At 40.9% G+C, this 18,319-nt stretch overlaps 1 protein-coding gene across 1 annotated transcript in view; it reads right to left on the bottom strand.

Annotated features, from left to right (window-relative positions):
• frem2b (FRAS1 related extracellular matrix 2b) overlaps positions 1–18,319 on the bottom strand; it is a 51,054-nt gene that overhangs the window by 5,789 nt on the left and 26,946 nt on the right. Inside the window, exons 4-20 of the mRNA XM_087851116.1 lie at positions 17,746–17,976; positions 15,658–15,783; positions 14,882–15,133; positions 7,111–7,260; positions 6,031–6,240; positions 5,749–5,946; positions 5,008–5,172; positions 4,632–4,814; positions 4,406–4,536; positions 4,127–4,282; positions 3,575–3,878; positions 3,311–3,442; positions 2,802–3,133; positions 1,028–1,220; positions 799–903; positions 442–569; positions 223–357 (exon numbers count right to left, since the gene is read on the bottom strand). Of these exons, the coding sequence (XP_087707242.1) occupies positions 223–357; positions 442–569; positions 799–903; positions 1,028–1,220; positions 2,802–3,133; positions 3,311–3,442; positions 3,575–3,878; positions 4,127–4,282; positions 4,406–4,536; positions 4,632–4,814; positions 5,008–5,172; positions 5,749–5,946; positions 6,031–6,240; positions 7,111–7,260; positions 14,882–15,133; positions 15,658–15,783; positions 17,746–17,976 (3,131 nt within the window). The remainder of the gene's footprint in view (positions 1–222; positions 358–441; positions 570–798; positions 904–1,027; positions 1,221–2,801; positions 3,134–3,310; positions 3,443–3,574; positions 3,879–4,126; positions 4,283–4,405; positions 4,537–4,631; positions 4,815–5,007; positions 5,173–5,748; positions 5,947–6,030; positions 6,241–7,110; positions 7,261–14,881; positions 15,134–15,657; positions 15,784–17,745; positions 17,977–18,319) is intronic.

The following is an 18,319-nucleotide window of genomic DNA, read 5'->3' as shown; positions in this document are numbered from 1 at the left end:
ACGAAATTATCCACTGGCACCATACTACCAAGTTCAGTATGCCACTTAATTAAGACATTTTTTTAAAAATAATTAGGGGTTTTGTAATAGTGTTTCATTGCTGTCACAGTAGTTAAAATGTTTATCACTTAAACAGTGTAGCCACTAAACACAAATACATTTCATTCTGAATGAATGGTTAAATCTGATGCAGGCGCAACTTGTTAGACAAGGTGGAATTACCTGCTGAAAGCGGATATCCAGGTCAAAGGTGAGAGGCTCTCTGGGATTGCAGACAGGAGGGACTGCGTACTCCAGGCTGGGAGGGGACGTACAGGGGAGGAGCTTCACTGTGTACATGCCAGAGTAGTCACGCACCTGAGTGGAAAAATTCGATTAATTAAGAATAAAGTGTAAGAAAAATAAATGAGAAAACAAATTAAAAACAAACTCTCTCCTCACAGCAAAATCAGAGATGAATATCCACTGCTGGATAGGCTGGCTGTAAGTTGGCTCAGTCCTGACAAGGCTAAGGTTAAAGGTTAAACCAGGGTGTTCAGGACACATAACCATGGAGGTGAGTAGTGACGCTGTTGGGAAAAAAGACATCAGTCATCAGAAGCAAACACAAAACGACCTTATTGGTTAATATCATTAGTTAAATATAAGCCACAGGTAAAATCTGCAAAGCCGAGGTCACCCTTTTTTACACTAAACATCTTCTAGAATCTGTTTATTTTACATTTTTGAAACATATTATGACGTGCTAAAGAGCAGCATTGCATTTAAACTGCATATTATATAACTGATGTGACATACCTGGATGTGAAAACACAAACAGGCCTCTGAATCGAGCTTCTGTGCGGAAGTTGACAACTAGTTGTCCTTGACTATTTATACGCATGCTGGTTGGGTAAAGGGCACCTGCAAAGACAGTGACAGACTACTTTAGGTTGCATACTTCATTCATTTACAGAGCCTTAGATTGTAGAAATGACATAAAAGTATTGTGTTAAATCTTTGTTGCAAACTGCAGCTCAAATCTTGCCTTGTAGTTCAGCTTCTGGCGGGCTACCGATTCCATCTCTCCATAAGATGGCAGTGTCGTACACAAACGTTAGCCTCAGCTCTGACTGTAAGTCAAAGTGCTGCCATCCTCCCGCTCCCACGGGGGAGTGAAAGACATATGACACATGTAATGGGACTCGTAGGGTCACAAAGGACTGGACCAGATTAAGCACCTGCAGTGACAAAGATTAAATTTAAACTTCAAAGGCGAACCTGGTCTTGTTCCTGAGGTTCAAAGACATAACAACATCACGATATCATCACATAGAATAGCTCACAAAGAAAATGAGGGATAATATTCTGCCATTGTGGCTGTTTTAAGGTATATTTTGAAAATGCTTCATGTTATTGAAGTTAATAACACGCATGTAGTCATGTGTACAGTATATGTGTGTGCTGTGGACTTAAAGGACACTTTACAGGGAAATCTGACACCAACAAGTCCAGTTTAAGATGTATAGCAGTAAGATATGACTGCATTTTTATGCAGTTTTATAACTGTTATGTGGCTGCAATAATGCTCTACATATGTGATACTGCTGCTGGAGATACTGACTCACTGGAAACATTCCTGCTCTAAAAGAGCTGTCTTAAAGTGGTCAAAGTGGTGAAAGTGGGAGCAGTCTCTGGTATCTGCACTTTCCTCTGACCTGTGAGCGGTACCTGCCCGCACTGGCTCTGTGTTCATGTGGAGACGTGCCTACGCCTCTGGGCATTTAGAGCTCAGACAAACGATTTGCAGAATGGCCTTCTGACACAACCTGCTGGGCTTTAATAGATTCCTGTGGCCTGTTAGGCTGGGCACTAAGCCCTGCACTGTGACATGACAGTCGCCCCGGCCTGCACAGAGTTGTCTCCAATCGGCCAGCCTGCCCACTTAGAAGAGCACTTGGGTCACAGGGCAGCCACAAAAAAGACTGTTCCTTTTTCCACTGATGCTCAAAGTGAACCTGTGAGGCCTGACTCTATACATTTATACACAGTACAAGTCCTGTATATAAATGTATACCAGTGAAAAAAACATCATTAATATCTTTTCATAACTTATAAATGTATTGTTTGTTTTTTTAAGTAATATCTCCGATAAATGTGGTCACTAATAAATAAAGAAATATGCAATCAAGTTTATGTTACTGGCAGCAGACTGCTTACTTGCTAAGACGTGTTTATTTCTGCTACGTTCACTTTTAGATCTCATAACTTAAGGCAACAAAGTTCCACTTGTTGAGAAAGGCTTTTATCGCCTGGGTGATGCCCTTGTTATTAAATAAACCCGGAGCTATGTAAAATGAGTATCTCCCATTATAATAGCAAGCCAATATACAATTCGACATATCCTCAGAGCCAAAATATATTTGCAAGTGCTGTAGGGCATGAATTAATAATCATCAGCATGGATTGTAGAGGAGGTTTTTACCATGATTTGCCCCCGTACGCTTCCAAACCATCTTTATCAACACTCTGTTTTAATTAACTGAACTTAAATTAAGAATATGTTGCCAAGGTGAAAAAAAGTGTTGATGCCTGTAAGGCATATGTGCCAATAGCAAAAAAAAGGAAAACGGGGAGACTTGCTACTTTAGCAAGACAAACCCTTGGTCCTCTCAGGAACTGAAGAGATCTCCAGACAGTGTAGTCTTTATCTGCCAGGATTTACCTCATCTTCAAAGTAAAAAACAACTAGGCAAATGGACAAGGCTTGTTTTAGTCACGGGTTCAAAGGTGAGCCAGACCTCCAAGGCAGGACTGCTTACCTGTCCGTCAGTTCCGATGGTGCCTCCACAGTCGCTGAGCAGCTCAGACATGTCATAGTAGCTTGTGAATTCCCACAAACAAGCCTCCAAGTTAAGGTTTCTGTAGAATCGTAGTGTGCTGGATCCCCTGAGGGAAGTGCTGTACTGGTAAGGTGCAGTCTCGCCAATTACTTCTGGATTTTTGGTGGCATCAGAGAGGAAGCCATAGCGAGTCTTAACTTCAGTGTAGTCCAGCAAGTTGGAGCAGCGATGGTGCCCAACACGGGTACCGTCGGGGCTAAGCGTCAGCTCAAAGTTTGACAGAGGCCGTGTAGATACTACAGGCAACATACCTACAGGGACACACATGTAGCAGTTGGACAGCAGACACATTAATAATTGGTGAATAACTTAAGTAGCTTCTTATTAAAAGAATATGGTTGATCAGTGACACGAATGATGATTCAAAACAACATTCTGTCTCTGCATGATTTCCTATTAGTCTTAATTTTTAGTCAGGAATTGCTTACCATCAATGTGAGGCATGGTGACAGTTAGTTTGATAAGATTGGGGTGGTCTGTGTCTTCTGCTCCACTGTATCGCAGCTTAGCAGAGAAGGGCTCGGCCCCCACTGTGCCTGCAACACGGGGCTGGCACATCCCTGCAACCATGAAAAATACAAAGCAACATCAAATATTCTATTTCTCTAAAAAACAGTTCAAGCTTTTGTTATGGTTAACTCTTTTTATAAAAGACACTGAATGTTCAAAGTTAGCGAATGGACTAAACTCACCCTCGTCCGTGCTGATGGATACTATTGGGCTAGTGAGTTCTAGACCTTCATCTCCATTAGAGTTCACAGCTCTTGCTGCACACTGAACCCTAGAACCAGCCTGGAAATAGACTGAATCCAGAGTTATCATTTTAGACGAGGTGAAGAAGGTGTCAAAGTCAACTTCCCTCATCGGGCTGGTAACGCCGTCTGGACCAGTGGGGGCGCTGACGAGCCAACGATACCGAGTTAGGGTATTGTTGATGTTCTCGCTGACGCAGATGGAGCCTGTTTTGTCATAGTCTAGGTACTTAGGATTACAAGCCTGGAAATGGGAAAAGAAACAGTGCATTTAAGTTAAATTCACCACCAAACCTACAGCAGAATTGTTTCTTTATGCCAGCGAGGAGCCCTGAAGGTAGCTCGTAATAAACAAAGTGTGCACATCTGTTAAATACTACCTCATTAAGAGATTTCATCTGGACTTGTGAGACACAAAGCTTTGTTAAATTAACCATTAACACAGAAAATGACAACAATTATCTATTTATCATAGTATCAGTTAGGACATACAGTGACACAAATGACTGGGTATCCGGCCACAGGCAGAGAGCCCCTGGTTCCATCGGGGTCATCGTAATGCAGCAGCGACACCACTCTGGGCACTGAGGGGAATGTCACATCTGCCATGCTGTTGGTCTCCTCAATATAAATGATGGCTTTACTCATCTGCTGATTGACAATAAGAGCAATTAAGAGAGGTTCTTAAACGGGAGCAAATTACTGATTGCAAAGTGATAACGTGGTAATTAGATGCTTTAAAGGTAAACACTAATTTAGTTTGGCTTTCACCTTTGTCTCTGCCACCATGTTCTCGTCAGGCTTCAGATGCACGGTGAACGCCTCCCTCATTTCTCTTACACCATCATATAAAATCTCCACCTCCACAAAATGCTCTCGGTCACCTTGTTTGAAAATAATTTCTGCAGAGAGAAAGGACAGACACTTGACAAATATATTTTCGAGCAAATTTCAGAATTGTGCTAGAGGGATAAAAGTGCCTGGCAGTATTATTTACCCTCAGATATGGGATGGTAGTCCTCCCCAGAGGTAGCAGATCCATCTTTGGTGTGAACTCGGACAACAGAGACCTTGGATGTGTCTCCAGCACGCAGCACTGGGATCCTTACTACAGACACTTGGCCACTTTCCTTGGGCTCAGTCACACTGAATTTGGTCTCTCCAAAACTAATAATTGCCTCTGAAAAACCATGAAATATTGACAGTAAAGTATAACTGTGACATTTCCACATACCATATATTACAGTCACAGTGGGCACAACCTTTGTGATCTGTTAAAAAACACTACTGTAGATCTAATCTAACTTTAAATGTGTTATAATGATATCAAAAGCCTTTACACTGTGTCTTTAGCCCAAAAAAAGGATTCTTACTGTCGCCATCATCTTTTATCTTGATCAGTGTTTCATTTTGCTCTCCAATGGATGCTCCAAATGGAGAGTCACTCTTAGGGCTTCCCAAAACAAGACGGAGCTCTTCCTCTTCTTCATGTTCAGTGTCATCAACCAAAACCAGGAAACACGGTTTTTCAATTTCTCCTGAAATAAAGTACAAATGAGTAATTAACCATTCCAACTATATTTCAGAATTGAATGTTCCAATTTAATTCATCCATCCATCCATCCATTCGCTTCCGCTTATCCTTTTCAGGGTCGCAGGGGGCGCTGGAGCCTATCCCAGCTGTCATAGGGCGAGAGGCGGGGTACACCCTGGACAGGTCGCCAGTCTGTCGCAGGGCTAACACACAGGGACAGACAACCATTCACACTCACATTCACACCTAGTGACAATTTGGATTAATCAATTAACCTATCCCCACAAGCTGCATATCTTTGGACGGTGGGAGGAAGCCGGAGTACCCGGAGGGAACCCACGCAAACACGGGGAGAACATGCAAACTCCACACAGAAAGACCCCGGCCTGATGTTGGAATTGAACTCAGGACCTTCTTGCTGTGCTGCAACAGTGCTAACCACCGTGCCACCGTGCTGCCTACCAATTTAATTCAATTTTATTTATATAGCACAAGGGGCTTTATAATACTATGGGCAGGTAAGAAATACACACACACACAAACCATGTAAGAGGACATGTGTAAGGTTTTACTACACAACCTGGTAAGAAGGTGATGATAGAAGCGTCTGTGTTAGGCCTCTCATTGAAGTCCATCATGACCTGTGCTGTTCCCTGTCTGCTGTAACAGCGTACTGTGGACTTGTAACTGATATCACCGCTACGGTATACAGTGGCTGAGATCTGCCCCAAGTTCTCATTGCCCACATACGTAGCTTCACGGAACTGCACCTTTGGCACTAAATCCAAAAATCAGAAATAATAGATAAAGATAAGTGTGGCCATGTTAATAAGCTCTCATTGCATCCCATATTTTCACTCACAGTCAGAAACGGAGTCGTTGATGATGATAGCAGTCTTGCTTGGCTCCCCGAGGATCCCATTCATTGGCATCCGTAGTACCAGTTCAAACTTCTCTGGCCCTTCCAGCACTGGCTGACCCAGATCATCCAGGATTGTCACGCGAACTGTCTGCATGGTGACCCCTGGTGCAAAGTCTAGATTCCTGCTGATCCCCACGTAATCCACACCAGCTGCCCCACAACACAATATAGGTCAGACACGTTTCAAAGAACAGTGTTTATAAAACGTAGTGCATATAGCAAAAATCAACTACAGTACATGATCATATTTTTCTTGACAACAGCTCTCATGTTCATAATGCATTTGTGAATCTCAGGCTGCAAGCAAGTTGAATACTAAGTTCTATACTTCATGCTAGCAAAACGCCAGTTTCTATTTCATGTTTCATAGGCATGAACAATTGGAATTTGTTGTGATATTAAAGCAGCACTGCTAGAATCTGGACATCTCCCCGAGTGCTGACAGGTTATTCATCTGCTATTCCGTGAAGCGCCTGAGTATTGAGAGCTCAAACTTTGCCCTCAGGCTTTTTTCATGTACTTATGACCCACTTGTGTGTGTAAGTGTGAGTCTGAATTTCTAACATGCTGCATATGATTAGATTTTGGTTATTTTTGCAGTTAAAAAGCAAGCAGGAGTAGAGATGTTAGGAATCTGTGCAAAGGAGAGAAGACTGCCTGGGGGAACCAGATAATAGACGCTATAGGGCAGACTTAAAGGGATAGCAACCAGTCTTACAGTCTGCCCTATAGCGTCTATTATTCTCAGTCAGACTGTCATTATCCTCACAACAATGTGTAGATCCAGCGCGTATAAGACATGGTCCGAACAGAAAAGCCCTAGCTCCCCTCCCCCCACCTTTAACCAGTGTTTACATTCCCCTAGGCCATCCACTCAACATATTCAGCGCTGAAATCTGTTTGCACAGTTGAGCTCAAAATGACTATCAATGTGACATCTTAAATCTTTTGTTTTCTGTGATTTACATTTATCTAAGAATAAACTAGACAACGCTGTTAGAGAAGGGGACCAGCAGATACCTTCAGCTGAGACAGGATCTGTCTTTCTGGAGCGCACTGTGACAGTTCCTCCTTTGGAAAGATCAGTCCCTGTCCTCCACACCTGCGCCTCCACGTAGCCGTCACTCTCATCCACGTGGTAGCCTGTGTTGCCAAAGTAGAAGACGGGATCTGGAAACGAGAGAAAAAAAACACATGAGGAAAAACACGTGGGAGAATGCAGACCATAATAACCTTCAACCCGAATCACAACAGGATATCTGAATGTCTGGTGTAATTGCTGAGTTGAATCTTTTAATAGGTAGCATAACCTGTAAAATTATCTCTGATTACAGGAGATTTTAAAGGAACTTTTCCATTGAATAAGCAGCAGGTAGCGAACACAGTAATTGTAGACCTTAAATAGCGCTTTCTAACTTCCTCGCACGATGTTTTGGTGGCATTCCTTTAACTGTGACAAGTATCCAAAGGGGAAAAAAAGAAACCTGACGGCTGGTTTTGTCCTGGTGGAGCTCACTTTGATAGCGATGGGTCTGAGAGCCAGACAGGAGGCCTGACAGAAGGTCTGGGGGGTTGTAAAGCTCCATACGCCAGCCCAGGCCTGCCTGACTGCAATTAGTGTTTCTATGAGCTGAGCTGAGATTCCACTGCAGCCAAACTCACCCACTGTTATTCTAGTTAACTCTTTCAGAACCAGTGTCCTCGCAATGATGTCCAGCATGTTATGCTGTTGGTGAAATGGTTGTGTAAGGGTTTGGACTTTGGTGGACATTCTCCTAAGAAGATGCTGTAAGAATTTTGGGGGGTTTAATACAGATTGCTGTAGACACTCCCTGTAGTACCGCTCACAACTGAACATACTGATAACGACATGAATGAACAAAAAGTTTTACATTTGGATTCCATATGACCTTTTGCCACTCAGTCCAGTTTTTGTTTAACCTCCTAGGACCCACGTCCACATATGTGGACATAACATTTTGGGTTGTCTAGACCAAAATACTAATTTTTGCTCTAAAAGGACCTGATATCCACTTACGAGGACATTATACTGCCACTCTTCTATTAAAATTTTAAACAAATATCTTCATATGTGGCTCTCATTTTTCTTAAAAACAAAAATCAGGTAAAAAAAAATCCCCCATTTGTCCAGTTTGCTCACTGTTTTTAAGGACACACTGCACAGCATGTCAAGACATGCAATGTTTTCAGCTAATAGCTCTTTAGAAATCATCTTGTTGGTGCACAAATAATAGTTTGTTGCTGTCAAATGCCTGTGCAGACTGTTTTTGCAAAAAGGTGCTAGTAACAAAGTACCTAAAAATACGTTTTGACAATGTAAATTGTTTCTTTGCCAAGCTGTCTGTTATGTGTAGATACAACAAAATATAAAGGAATGAGAAGTGGCTCGAGATTTTTGCACAGTACTGTAGTTAATATCACTAATGAGAGCCACAACTGAGCAGTAAAAACCTTGGGCTTTCAAAAGCTACTGTGACCAAATAATGAATAAATTAAGTGAATGTCAGTGGCCATGGGCAGAGTTGTGGTTTCCATGACAATACACCTACAAAAAGGTACTTAGCTGTTTCTCATCACACAGTATGGGGCAAAACTGAATATGTGGAACGGAGCGATAAACGCAATGAGAAAAAAAAAACTAAACTAAACGAATCCACGCTGTTATGCGTTATGATTATGTTATCTAGTGAAACCAAAACACAAGACCAAGGAAACAGAGAATTAGTGACAGAGATTAACTGTCAATAGTGCTGCCAGGCTCTATTACGGATCAGGGAAAAGTGTTTATTATTTTTCACCACATTCTACTTCTAAGTAATCTGACTCTTAGAAGATCTGGAATATTTTGATGCAGTCTGCCTTGGCAGCAACTGCTCGATATTAGCAAGAAAAGACAAGTTCAAAAAAGGAACGGGTCTTTTAAGCAAAGCCTGGGGTTTCATGGTTCTTAGAGAAACCATCTCTGCGATTGAAGTAATATTATTCCTAAGCGTAAGCAAAGGACATACGACTTTTATGCTTTAATCTGTTCTGAGAGCATGGCCAAGACAAAGAGTGGTGCATCAGGAGTCTTGCAGCTGCCAGAATTTCTACCCACAGAGAGAACAAACAAAGATGGTTTTGGCTGCCTGCAGTGGGACCCCAACTGGAAGAGTAATCAGATCTACTAACCTGAGGTGAGCAGCCAGCAACTCAGGCCCTGTTGTACTAGCCCAGTAATCAGATAAGGTTTGTGCAGCAGACAAACACTGAGCTTCAAAGAACTATGACTCATTAAATGAAAGGTAAGCCACCGTATCCTTGATTCACGAGCAGTAGCCTCCTATACCTCAAAGCACATCTAAGATTACATGGATGTTAGTGGTGATGATGCACATTTAGACCTATTTGTATTATGCAAAATCATGTAAACTGTTGAAATCCCATACCTTTGTAAACAGAGGAACAAACTTTAAATGTGGAATAAAAGCAAAAAGCCACAGGGCTTCTTCTTTTGAAATTAAACATAAAAATGTAGATCAGAAGTAAGAGGCCCGTTGATTTAATCATTGGGCTCGTGCCATTATTGTGTAATATGCCGGAAACACAATAGCAAACAAAGAAATATCCTTACTGTTGCATATGAGTGAACATAGTATAAAGAAGAGGCACAAGGAGAGACACAGACATCCCTAAGGAGACTGTTGCGCTCCCACTGACTGCTTGATTTCACTTGAACTTTGCATGACATTCCCACAGCGTTAAGTGGCTTGTCTAATGGTGAGATTCAATTGAGCCCTGGCAAATGCACTTCTGCCCACTGTGTGCTAGACAAATCTCTCTGCAGCAGAAAATGCATACAAAATCAGCTCCATATTCAATACAGGAAAATCAACAACTTTAACAACGGCTGACAGCAATGCACGCTTGAAAATTCAAAGCAAGGTCTAGATTGAGCCTCTTAAGGCCGACGACTGAAGTCAGCACTTCTCCGCTTAAGTGCTTTAAGACATCTGTTTATATCAGAACGAACGGGAATCCAGGTGAGACATAATGACAGGGTTTGAGAGGTCTTCCTCAATTCATCCCCATCCAGGATGTACAGCACATGCACTGAACCCGCCCATCTTTCAAACAGGTCATAATCATACCTTGAGAACCAGTGTGAAATTTACAGGCCAAGTGACACGAGATGATAAACACACCAGTCAAGTCTTGCTGTACAAGCATTCTCATGTCTTTCACTCCCAACCACCAAAAATATTTTCCCGGATGCAAAGTCAATATCAAACAGCAATTACCGCTGCAAGAAAGGACAAGTTTCTCCGAACCATCACAGGAAAAGCCAGAGTGGAGTCTGTAAGGATGTGGCCGTTTATGCGCAGATGGTCTGCTGTTGGGAAAATAGCAGGTATTCTATGGTTTGCAGATGTTCCTGTTACTGCAGAATACCCGGACAGCTTGAAAACCTTAATCCCTTTCAGTGCTAATAATCTACAAGATTTAAATGTGTCCAGGAAAAGTAGTAATCATATATATTTATTGTAATTTATTGCTACAATCTATCTTTTTGTTTAAGATATGTGGTTTCCAACCAGAATATACATTTATTTTGCTAATTAGCACACTTTCACCCACAGAGAGCGAGTAAGAGAAAGAGAAAACCACCAGACTAACATAGAAATATGTAAAATTGTACAACTCCAGAGACCACCTGGGGAGACTTTAAGTGATGGATCAGTCAAATTTCCTTCAAAAACAAGAATATCAGTTTCTGTGCCGTCTCAGAGTCTGGCGGTATTGCCTTACTTTTATTCGCTCTCTGTGGGTGAAGGTGTGCTAATTAGTAAAATGAATATTTTGGTTGGAAAGAAAACATGTCTTCTCTCAGTGCCACAGGTCTTTAACAATAAGCTGACGTTTAACAATAAGCTCAGAGCCGAAAGGGATTTTTCCAGTTTTTTTATGACAGGGCAGTAGCTCTGTAGTGTGTATTTTTTTGCATCAGTGTGTATTTCTGTTGATGAGAAGAGAACAGAAAAGGATTGTGAAACGCTTTGCATTTAGATCTCAGTATAAGTAGTAGAAACCACCTGAACCTTTCTGAGCATATGCAGGCACCGTTTCATGTTAATTACCGCGCTGCCTTTGAAATTTCTATAGAGCTTGTCAGTTTGTAGCTTCTCTTGTTGTTTACCATTTCCTTCATTGTTACGTTCTGCTGTCTTCTCTTGGCTTCAGTTTGCTAGTACAGTCTGTCCTCACTTGTTATTAGGACATTTTGGCTTCTGTTTAGCTTTTTAATTTACTGCTCCTCAGTATCTGTTTCATTTTTATGAGTGATTTTTGTTGTTGTATTTCCTCCTCTAGCCTGACAGTTTAATTGTTTCTGAAAGGGAGCCCGATGCCATTTGCACAGTACATGCATATTATATACATTGAATATATGTTTCTGTGCCATCTCTGCATCGGTGCTAATAGTAAAATGATTCTTTTGGTCAGAAAGAAAACAGGTCTTCTCTCTGTGCCACGGGTCTTTAAACCTGATTATTACTGCAGTAAACTTCACCTCATTTAGGCATAAAAGCTGTAGACATAATCAATGTAGAATTCCAGAAACTGTCAGATTAATATCAGACTACTGGCAGACAATAGCAACTCCACCTTCTACAGCACGTGTGGTTTCTTGCACATGCCACCGCAGTAGGTGGCCAGGATTGTGTTTGCACAGAGCAGGGAGTGCATATATTGGTGCGTGCTTCATATTTCACTGCAGCACTAAAGCTTTCCAGCTTGGAAAGAAGACAGCTGCTTTTTCCCCTCCTTTTTTTCTCTTGAGTTCTTTCTTTCTTTCTTTCTATTTTTTTTTCTTTCTTTCTTTATCAGTAGTATATGTTTAATAACTGTCTGACCCCACAAGCTGGCAAACCTACTCCGAGCCCTCCTGGGAAGTCCTTGCGCGGACCTCTCACAGGCAGGGGCAGGTGCTTAGCCAGGATCTGACTCCTACCTCCCTCCTATAGCACCCGCTTGACAGGCATTCCTACAAGAGGGATAACAAAGAAGGATGCGATGCCCCCATTTGCCTCAAGCTCTTATATACTGAGGCAAACTTACAAAGGGAACCTGGATTGCATACTTGAATTTAATACCTAGCTAGAAAAGCTAAATTTGAAGTGGAACTGAATCTCCCGCCGCCTCTCTGCTCTTTCAGATATTTCATTGGTCTTGTTCTGCTTGACTCAGAGCTACTTACCATTTACTTCTCCATCAATATTAAAGGCATTTAATAATCACCTCCTTGAGGCAGAAGTGAAAGGTCGACATGACCTTATTTCTCCCTGCTCTTCACGTTCCATTTATACAGTGGTTGCCGGTAACATTAGGTACCTAATCCTGAAATTATACTCGCCGTGCCTACTTTACACGTATTATGTGCATAAGCACCTTTTGTGTGCATTTGCATGTACAGGTGGTTGATCTGATGTCAGGTAATGGTGTCATTGTAATAAGGTGCAAATCTGTCAGACAGCAGCTCCAGGCACTGTTTCACTCCATGTTCCACAGTAAGAACCAGATCTTAAGAATAACAGCAAAATGAACACAAAGGAACTTTCTTCAAAAGCGCGCTGTATACTGTACTCCATACAATTACGTTGTATAGGCGCACTACTGTGAGTTCATTGCTCTCTGACAACTGATATGCATAAGAATATTTTGACTGTCACAAGCCAGAGGCAAAGAGAACATGACAGCAGATAGAGCGCAGACTGTTAATTCTGGTTGTCAGTCTGAGTCGAGTTAATCCTATGATGCCCTGAGCATCCTTTTCTCCTTTTCTCTGTTTGATAATACACCGAGGACTTATAATGTAGGCAAAGGCAGGTGTCAAATTAGCACAGTGACTATTTTTTTGGATATTTTATGATGAGACCTCTTTTGGTGATACGAGAAAGGATTACTTAGGTAAGAGATGAGTTTGTAACAGCTAAGATAACACACGCAAGATGGATAATTTCAAAGCAGGAATTTGCCTTTCACAGCTTTCAGTAATGCACCAGCACAAACATGTTATTCATCGGTTATAAGAAGCTGTGCAGCACTAGAGGACTTTGGTCTTTAGAGATCGCTTCTAAAGCAAACTAAGTTTTCTTATCTTATCCTGTGTGATACCTGTTACAATCCGATTGCTTCATTTGCCACACAACCTGTTTTTTTATTTATTTAAAAGACAAGCAACAGCATTATGAGACTTTTTCAGACAGTCAGTAAAAGACAGATATATTCTTTCTTGATCTCCAATCGGTAGACTCTCTGGTGGTTGTTAAGACATGTATGTCTCACACTGTTAGAGTCAAAGACGTCGACGAAGACTGTGACAATGTAATTCAATAGCTGCAGTGAAAGAATATCCCTTTGTGAAGCAGGATGGCTGCTGCAACTAACTGTTGTACATACAGTTAAGAATTTCTATCTCACAGTAGCTGTTCTGGCAGTCGATTCAGTACTCACAAGCAGTAGAGGTCAAAATGCCTAGTGCTCACTCTCAGGTTACACCGCACACTGCTACAGTATAAAAACTTTCTAATTTAGTAACTTCCTCCATCCTCAAGGAGGTCAAAGAAACACACTTGAAGCGTGGCTGCCTCAGGTACCCTGGGAACTGAATGGGCGAAAAAGTCTTTGACACAGATTGAGGCTTTAAACTGAATTGAAAACTGCTGCTGGAGTCACCGTCACACAGGTTCATGCACTTGTTGGCAGCGATTTTTGGCCACGATCTAAAACAAAAACTACTACTTTTTTATTGTCGAGAAATGGAACACTGAATATTTCTGTGCCGCTAAACATTTGAGGTCACAGGGAATGTTATTTCAGAAGCTGTCTAAACTAAAGTCAACAGCGTGAATGACAGGACTCTTATCAAACATAAAAAACATCCGGGTTTGAACGCATTTGAGGTTTCACTAATGGGAAATGAAACTAACTAAAATGAGTAGTAAAAAAAATCTCAGTGAAGCTAAGTTTAGCCACACACAAAGTAAAGGTCATTTCTCAATGGTTGGCTAAGAGTTTTCTGACTATTAGAATTCTGAATTGAATGTTACATCACATTTGCAATTACATGGTTTCAGATAAATTCAAGGGAAGACCCTTCTGCAAATGTGCTGCTTTTTTTCAGCTGTGGTGTTGCCTGCTTGGCATCATAGAGTCTTGAATTCACAGCAGTGCTTGTGGAGATTGTTGAGCGATAGAGAACTGTGGATAAGGCCATCAGGTGTTGGGGAACAAAGAGGCGTCAGGAAGATATGGGAGACTATCAGACCTCCAGTCTGAGCCTGCAGATATGAGATAAAGGCTTTGCCTTCAGGAAGAAGGATCGCACACTCAAATGCTTTCTCTATGAGACACTGGCAGACAAGCACAAACACATACAGGGAAAAAGAAAAATCAAACACACGTTCATATCTATACCAGCATGTTTGCAACCTGCTTATCTCTTTGAATTTATCTTTTGGAATCAGTTTATGCAGTGAAAATTTGCATTTACAAATATTTTTTTAAAATTAAAGTCCACAAATAAAAAACACACTGAAGATACAATAAAACTTAGTTAAGGAACAAATTCATGCTGACTTTTTTTTAGGCTTTAATTAGACGTGAAAAAGTGAAGATGAAAAACAGGCAGAAATTGCCTTAAACTGATTCCGCAGTCAAATTTCTTAACCTGCACTGACTATTTGAGACTGCATTCAATTGCATACTTACGACCAGTGTAATGTAATCTTACCATCATCCATATCAGGAATTATTGTGATTCTCGCCGTGGGAAACTCAGAGCCCAGACAGCCCCCCATGGGCATGCTGAGGGTGACATTGAAGCTCTCCTCGTCTTCGTACAGGGAGTCGTCGATGATGACAATGCGGCAGGATTTTTCTATCTCTCCCTTGTCAAAGCGCAGGATGCTGTGATGGTCCTCAGGCCTGGAGATGTAATCGGAGTAGGACAGCACGGTGGTGGGGATGGTGCCTGTTGCAGAAACTGAGCAGACAGAAAACAGAATTACAGGAAGAAAAATGACACAACAGTGTACTTTTCGTGACATTAAAGATAATTATTTATGTATGATTTTCATGAACAATGAACCTAAGTTCAAACTAAGCTATAACATAAGGCAGTGCCTTTCGACTTAATGTCACTGTTTAATGAAAACTTTTAATGCAACATTGATCTTCATCAAGACAAGTCAGTGATTAAAAGCAGATCAGCATATGGCCTTTATTTTTCCTCTAATGCATTAAGTATCACATTGCACCCACTTTTGATGTGCAAGGAGGAAAGTCATTAGCACTCCAGATGTATTATCAATAAGACAGCCTTCATCTTCTGCTTTAAAGATGCCATTTATAGATATTCAGCCTCAGCCTAAATTCGATTTCACCGAGAAGAGGTGATCAGACTGAGTACTGAGAACAGGGATCCTTCTGATGTGGAGGACAGCACTAACTCACTCGAGAAATGACACAATTTATCACAAACATTTCAAGACAAAGTTATTGTGTTACCTTGCTGGGTGTAACATATGACCATGAGCTCCTGGCTGACATCCCCGCTTCTGCGTACAGGGATAAGCAGCTCACCTATGTCTTCCTCTATGTTGTAGACGGCGGAGGGTATAAACACTGTCGACTCTGTGCGTGAAAAAAAAAACATCAATAAAGATATTAGATCATTACTCTGACACGGTGTTTTGTTATGATTTAAGCTAAGTAGCATCAGAATTGATATGAGGAAATCTCTTATGTATGATCTAAGCATGATAAGAATAATCTGAAGTGAAATAAAAATGCACTGGCGATAATGAAAGGGAAAATGCTTCAGAATATCAAAGCATGGTTTTGATTATTTGCATCAAAACCCTTCATTAGACAGACGTGTGCGCTGGGACCAACAACAGCTTTCATTACAGCTCTGCTGATGGTGCTTCCATCGTGTTTTATCAGACACTATTTGTTGTTTATCCGCAGTAAATATCTCACCTATAATTGGCTTCCACAGCATAATAAACAAACAGTTCTGTTTATTGACCTGGTAACTGATGCAGATGAATATGGAATTTGTTACGTGAAGAATTATGCTGTTTAGAAAATAATAAGCCCGCGTAAATTGGCTAGAAGACATGAAAGTATAACCTTTTGTTTTCCTTTAAAGTTTTACGGGCATCTCTCTATCTATTTCTCTCCATCTCTTAGCCACGTGTGACATTTAGCGAGGTAATGAGTTTTTATCATTTCAGCCATGAAATCCACAGACAAATGGTTTGTATTCTTCTCGGTAAGTGTCATGTTTGGCCCCATTGAAAAGCTATTAGAACTTGAGCTGTCCTTTCCCTTCCTATGCAAACAGTTGCATTGGATTACGCGGTTGCTCTTCACCTCTCGTCCCTCTGAGCTATTTTAGTCAGTATGGTCTGAAATTATTTATTTTTCACCGATACAAGTGATTCAATCGGTGCCCTTGGGCTGTAAAATTTTTCTGCTCTCAGTTAAAAGAAACATGAAATATAGTTTTATAAGGCCTCAGAGTATATTTGACCTTTAGAGGTTAAAACACATATTAAAACTTTAGAAACCATGAAAAGTGTAATGATATGATAATTGACATGGGCGTATGAAGACGAAGAAGATGTCTGTGCAAGGCATGAAGATACAAAAATAGAACTGCAGATAGATAGCTGTCAGTTTTTTGAAGGATTTCTTCTTGCTTTTTCTTTGCTTTTTTTTTGGGGGGGGGGGGGATTGCCCTCCAGAGACACGAGTTTTGCAAAACAAGCTTCACCTAAACACGATCATTAGCTTACACTGTTGACAGCACATGCTTTGCTTTCACTAGCTGAAGCCCTATGGGATCAGGAGAAACGTTATCCATATTTATATCCACATTTGTATCCTGCAGTTCTCCGTGTCATCTCTGTTACTGACAAGCTGTTTTAAGAAACAGCTGTTCAGTTCTTTAGGCAGTGCCTCGCTCATATTTACAGTACGATAACTTCACATTCAGGTCAGTGCGGTCATCTCTATTTCATATCCCTCTGACACTATGTTACATCTCTAGTGGAAAGAATATACTTTTCTACTTTTTATTGTCTGCCAGTCTTAATTTTTGATTCAAGATAGAGTAAGTTCATCTATAATTTCAGTGTACTTGAGATTAAATGCTACATTTAAAATGCTCTGATGTCTTTTTCCAGACCTTAAATTTCCCAAATGAATCTCCTAAACATAAGCATAGCTTAGAGTTGTGTTGTCAACTTTAACCACTTTTGTGCAGTTTTAGTTTACCTAGTTATCCTGTAAATGCATTATCTCGCTCTTTTTTTTTTTTTTTGAAATTCCTTTTTCATGTTCCAACCTGCAGAGAAAGGGTGCGTATTATTATGCGTTGCTATGTGGCCAACTAGTTTATCACGGGTGTGATCAACACAACCATGACAACCACGACATTATTTTTTCTCTGCAAAAATGACAGATCGGTGTTAATGTTCAGACACGTGATATCAAACACTCAGTTATATCAAACATTAATGAAAAATGTTCACCCCCCCAAAAAAAAGACAGAAAGGAAGAATCTCTGGAAGTAAAATCAATACTGACCATCATCGGGGTCCAGGATCTCTACAGTAGCAACCTTTGGAAATTCAAGGGCTGCCATCACCGGCTCAGACAAAACAATCTGGAATGTTTCGGATACTTCATACTCCCCGTCTGACAGGATCCTGACCTTCCAGGTGGCTTTGGTCTGGCCTGGGTTAAACTGCACCTGTTTTTGAGATTTCCCCCGGAAATCTTTGTCCTTTTCTGCAGTGCCGTCCTTTGTGCCAATACCTTAGAAAGGGCATTGCAAAGTTATTGTTAATTAACATTTGAAAATTCTGTAAAAATGACCTCACCATCTGCCGGCTTTTGTCTTTAATTTTAACATTTGGCTTTGTTAACTGCATGCCCATTTACAAATGTAAATATTTATGTGATTATGAATAGCTATATAAAAGCTGAAAAACCAAACAAACATACAATTAAACTGCTTTTCACCTCCCGTAACACCTGGAAAATCTCACACCCCAGTTGGTCTAACACAACAATATCTGTCCATATCCAGGGTGCAGTTTCCCGCCACCATTCTTTGAGATGATCATGGTGGAAATAAACACCATTATCCCTTATGTCA

This window comes from Neolamprologus brichardi, chromosome 14 (assembly GCF_056152115.1).
Source record: "Neolamprologus brichardi isolate AB-2024 chromosome 14, ASM5615211v1, whole genome shotgun sequence".
Classification (NCBI taxonomy): Eukaryota; Metazoa; Chordata; class Actinopteri; order Cichliformes; family Cichlidae; genus Neolamprologus; species Neolamprologus brichardi.
The sequence above is the reverse complement of the archived record's forward strand: the minus strand, read 5'-3'. Positions and strand labels throughout refer to the sequence as shown.